This window comes from Chondrus crispus, genomic scaffold (genome assembly GCF_000350225.1).
Source record: "Chondrus crispus Stackhouse genomic scaffold, scaffold_397, whole genome shotgun sequence".
NCBI lineage: Eukaryota > Rhodophyta > Florideophyceae > Gigartinales > Gigartinaceae > Chondrus > Chondrus crispus.
In genome coordinates, this window is record NW_005179292.1 from 49556 (window position 1) to 54802 (window position 5247).

General features: G+C 47.7%; 1 protein-coding gene across 1 annotated transcript; it reads left to right on the forward strand.

Annotated features, from left to right (window-relative positions):
• Nucleotides 1-2109: 2109 nt before the first annotated feature.
• CHC_T00001118001 (hypothetical protein) lies at nucleotides 2110-3468 on the forward strand. Its single transcript, XM_005718380.1, has 2 exons — nucleotides 2110-3287; nucleotides 3348-3468. The coding sequence occupies exons 1-2, from the start codon at nucleotides 2110-2112 to the stop codon at nucleotides 3466-3468; spliced, it is 1299 nt and encodes a 432-aa protein (XP_005718437.1).
• Nucleotides 3469-5247: the final 1779 nt, after the last annotated feature.

Consider the following 5247-nt stretch of genomic DNA (forward strand, 5'->3'; position numbering starts at 1 on the left):
CGGAGAGGGCCCGTATATGCAATAATGGCATTCCATTTTATCCTTTTATTGCTTATGGCCTACCAAGGCATGAATATGTACGGGTCCAAGTACTATGCGTGTAGTGTGAACGCAGAAGGAATGAGGTGCTGTCAATATTGGAATTTCTGAAGATTAAAGACCAAGATGAACTGAAAAAGAAGCAATGCTCACCAACATTTGTATTTTTATGGCACCGGGTAGCTCTCAATTCGAAAAAAGGACTGAGAAGTAATGTTCGGATGCCTGAAATTGATGTAAAACTGTACTTGTGTATTTTTTTGTCGTACGTGCACCAGTCTGCGTTCTTCTTGTAAGGCCATGCAAAATAAAACATGATTGAAGGGAAATTGGTGCTCCTTTTTCGGACACGAAGTTTCTGTATTACTCTTAAGCCTCTACTCTTGGCGTCACCCCGTTTCATCGAAAGGAGAAAAATCAACGAGTTTCACGATCTTTGGGCTGTTGTGGAAGTGCAGTTTGGTGCACTTTCTCAAAGCAACGGTTACTACAAATCAGTGAACGAAGCCAAATACCTCAAGACTATGAATGTGTCGGAACGAAATTCAACCTATATTTAGTTAGGTCGATTATCTCATATTTTAAAAATGGAACGTGAGTTTCTCAGATAGCACTCATGTGGGTACGTTGTCGCTGTGTTCTAAAATATGTTTCATAGGGACATGTGTAGCAGTAGAATACCAACAAGGCAAAAATCATTACTCAGAAACCCATTCGGTGTGCTGACTATCCCAAGAATGACAGCCAGTCGTTTTTTCTCAACGGGGTCAAAGAGAGTATCTAGAGTACTCTCGAAATAATAAAGTGATTAGAAACAGTTTATGAAAGTAGCTCCGTCTCACTTTCAATGATTAGTTTCACAGAAATAAACAGTACCTCTCTTTAGGGTCATATTCGTGTGGAATGGGATGAATTACTATTCATTTCAAAAATCTCTCTTTCGGAAAACCTAACTTGCGTAGATGTGCTTCCGGATATTTTTGTAGAAGTCCAAAATACTGCTTTGCTTCAACTACTGAATAACTCCCTCATCGTACACAACACCAAAACATCTTGATCTGACAATCATGGCCATGCTCTGGATGCAGTCCTGATTCATGCATCGTTACTTGTAGTCGGTTGGAAATATCATTTTTAAAGGAACTGCACAAGGATTGTGCTTGGGACTCTATCAAAAGCAAAATAAATTCAGTTACTGCTGATCCTTTCGGGCAATGCAGGAAGGCCTCTGTCATCAGCAGGTTCAAGAAAAAACATGTTTGACGAAAGAAGCGACGACCTCAAAAAACATTTGTTACCCCCAAATTGAAAAACACAAACCCCGGACATAACATAGCAAGAGTGACTCAAAATTTTATCAGGTCAATCGAAGGATAAAACGAAAAGTTTTAACCTTAAAGTTATTCCGTAACGGATTACGCCGCGTCATCTCTAAGGAGGTTCGAACGAGCTGATGCTGCATAGAAACTAAGCAGGGCTCCAAGTCGGGAATACATCGAGCGGAGGATGACGGTCTTCGTTGATGGTTGGTATGCAGGCTGATGGTAGATGCAAAATTACGTCCATCCATCCACCATGGGACCTGATGATCTCACCGCCATGAAAAAAACCCAAAATAAGTACGCACAATTTCATGCGATTTTGAGGCAGCACCTGAAAGAACTACTTTTTGATAACCGCTCGAGACTGCGCGAGTGCTGTATATATATATATATTTGTTTATCAACAAAAGACTGGTGATGTCTCTACGGTCCGAACAACTCCAAAGTTCGAACAGCTTCGGTTAGAGCATCCCCACCGGTAGCGACTATTCAATATTTTCTATGGCAACTTGTCATGAATTGAGTGGCCGATTCTATCGAAAAACTATCGACAACAATCCGAGGAAAGTATTTTTTTGTCGGACCCCACCGCACCGTTGCTATTCTATTCGTTGCGCGCATGCGCTCTTGTACACATCTCTCTCTGTCGTGCACATTGTTCCACTGCTGCCGCTCCAACTTCGAGCCCGCCTCGCCCGCGCGTTTTACCATGGACCACACCTGGCAGGATGCATTCTCGCAGGCTGAAATGGAATTTCTTGACCCGTTTGAAGACGATGTTGTAGTTGTATGCATCGCAGAGCAGACTAGGGCGGCGGGTGCTGCTGTATCCGCCGTCGCCGGCAACAGCGGTGGTGCCCTTGTCTCGTCAGCGGCCGGCTCCGGCATTGGCCGCATGCCGAACGTAGATCGCGCGTTTGAAGAAGCCTGGAAGAGGCTGCAGGACTACTACCTGGGATCAAACCGGCGTTACAGTGAAAAGACATTTGCTCGCCGCTTCCGAATGTCGCAGTCTACGTTTGACACGATCTACAATGCTGTGTCGTCTCGCGGGGAGTTCCAGCGGAAGCCGAATGCACTAGGCGAGCTCGGTCTGTTCCCCGTCCAGAGAATGGTTGCAGCCCTCCGGATGTTGGCGTACGGCACAGCGGCCGACGCTGTTGATGAGTATCTCCGAATATCGGAGTCCTCGGCGCTCCTATCTCTACAGCTCTTTTGCAATGCTGTTTGCGAAGAGTTCGGCGAGGAGTATGCGCGCCAACCGAACGCGGATGACCTGACGCGCATTCTTGCAATCAATGAACGCCGTGGCTTCCCAGGATGCCTTGGGTCCATTGACTGCCAACGTCGGCGCTGGGAGCGTTGCCCTGTTGCGTTCGCTGGTCAATTTACTAGGAAAGAGAAGAAACCGACCGTTGTGCTGGAGGCGATTTGCGACAGAGAGCTGTGGATCTGGCATGCCTTCTTTGGTTGCCCGGGTAGCCTAAACGATTTGAATGTGCTCAACATGTCTTCGACTATGGCTTCTGTTCTTGAAGGGAAGCACCCTCCCCGTTTTTCTTTCGTTGTTGATGGGACTACGTACAACACTCCATATTACTTTGCGGATGGGATATATCCGTCGTGGGCGATGTTCATTAAGACGTTGAGGAAATCCTCCTCTCCTGAGGCAAAGCGATTCTCTGCTGCTCAGGAAGCCGTGCGAAAGGATATAGAGCGCGCGTTCGGCGTGTTAGTCGCGCGGTTTCACATCCTGAAAGCGCCTTGTCTCCTTCGTGACCGCACTACAATGGCGAGCGTCATGCGTGCTTGTATTATTATGCATAATATGGTGGTCGAATCTAGGCGGGACGACTACGAGTCCGGGCATTACAATGCTTCTGCATCCTTCGAGTTCGGTATCTCCACCAACCTAGCAGCGTTTCAGTGGCAAGACCAGCAGTCGCTTGGGCTTGTTGGCAGCGCAGTGGGTACTACGGCGTTGAGTGCATGGGCAAACACCGTTGAGAAGCGTCTTAATGAGTTCACTAGCAGAACTGGTCACTCCGCGCTGAGGCAAAGTCTCATCCGGCATATCTGGTCTCGCTTTGGAGCCGGTAATGGGTGACGTCTTTCGTATGAATAAAGAGGAGCTTTATTTGTTTTCTGACTCTGTCTGGTGCATCGCAGCGCTTGATTCTCTTCAAAACGGATAAAGCTACAGAAAGTCTAGTCCGTCCTCGTCTTCGCCATCCACAGGGCTGTTGTCAGCGCCAGCTGGTTTTACAACATGCAATAAAGGCGTTGCAGTAAATGCCATGGTGGCAGCGGCAGCAGCAGCAGCGGCTGCGGCCTCAGCTCTGGCGTTGTCGAGATGCATTTTCTGTCGGAGTCGGAAGAATTCTTGCGCAGACTCGTCTTCGACATCATGCTTCCCAATGACCAGCATGATACCATTACGCTCAGACTGGGCAGCAGCGTTCTTCCCAACGCTTTCAGCGGACGCTGCCATGGATTTGGCACAGACAGCATGGCGTTACAAACTGTCTGGACTTCACCTTGTGCTCGTTTTGCTCTCTTCCTCCCCACGGGGGCTACGGAGACTCCATCGCTCTCCACGGTAGCCTCCGCAGCGTCCGTGGAAGAGCCGGGACTGTCAGCCCTGATGTCCGAAACAGCTCCGCCACTGCCTGAGGAAGCGCCCTGCTACTTCGGGCTGCGCCGCAAAACTTTGTACGCGTCGGCATATAGCCAGTCGGTATGCGGCGTATCCTTGAACGCATAATCAAGGCCGGACGCCATGGCCCCAGTATGTCCGGCAACCGCCAAACTGAACATTTCGTCGTCGCTCAGCCCACCCGTAGGCTTACAAGCCAGCACAAACATTTGGGCTTTGTGGAATACCATGACGTCCTTCGAAATGGCTTTGGACTTGTCAAAAACGGCCTTGATCTTCCAGTCTCGGTACTTTTTGGCGGACATCGGCGCCGGATCTTTGCTAACGAACTCTTGCCAAAGCTTGGTCATGAAAGTTTCTGCTTTTTGGTCGATCCCTGCAATGGGATCTTCCGAAGCGGAGAGCATCGCTTCGGCAACATGCTTCAGCTCCGGTGACGCCCATTGGGCACCGCGACCCATGACGCTGCTGTTCTGCGCGGGTACGTCGGCACACGTTGTGTGGTAGAGCCGCAAGGTTAACTAGCGCGGGACCGTGCAAGCGAAATACTGCGCTCTGCGACGCGCGAGGTGTCGAAAATCGCAGAAACATTCCGCTCCCGCGCAAAGATTGCATCCGTTCCCGCGCAAAGTTTGCTTCCGCTCCCGCGCAAAAATTGGTGGCAAGAGACCGGCGAAGAAGTATGCGCATTTCACCCTTTGGCAATAGATTCGCAATAGAATAGATTCCATTTTCGAGGCTATCTTGGCGAAGATAGACTCAAATCTAATTCTATACTAATCAAATTCTATCCGATAGAGATAGAATGTCCCGTTGGGGTTGCCTTTTTTGATCTATCGCTAAATTTGTTTATCATAACAAGAAAATAGTGAATAGAAGCTACCGGTGGGGATGCTCTTAGAAGAAATCATATCATTGCTATCATTTCGGAGTCTCTATGTCATTATGCCATTCTCAGCTTTTCCTCTTGTCTGGAGAAATTAGTCAGGCATTGCGCCAGTATCTTTTTTAAATCTTATAATTATTACAGACAGTCCTTCAAATGGGATAATGACGGATACTTAATTGTTCCGATCGGTAACGTGATACAAGACCTTTACTTTATTTCATATAATTTTATTCAACTATCTAATAGTAGAGGGTTTACGCAAATCAAACTTCTTAAATAATTTTGTTGCCACGTAAGAAACACAATACCAGTTGTTATAGTGGCATGATTATATTAAATTT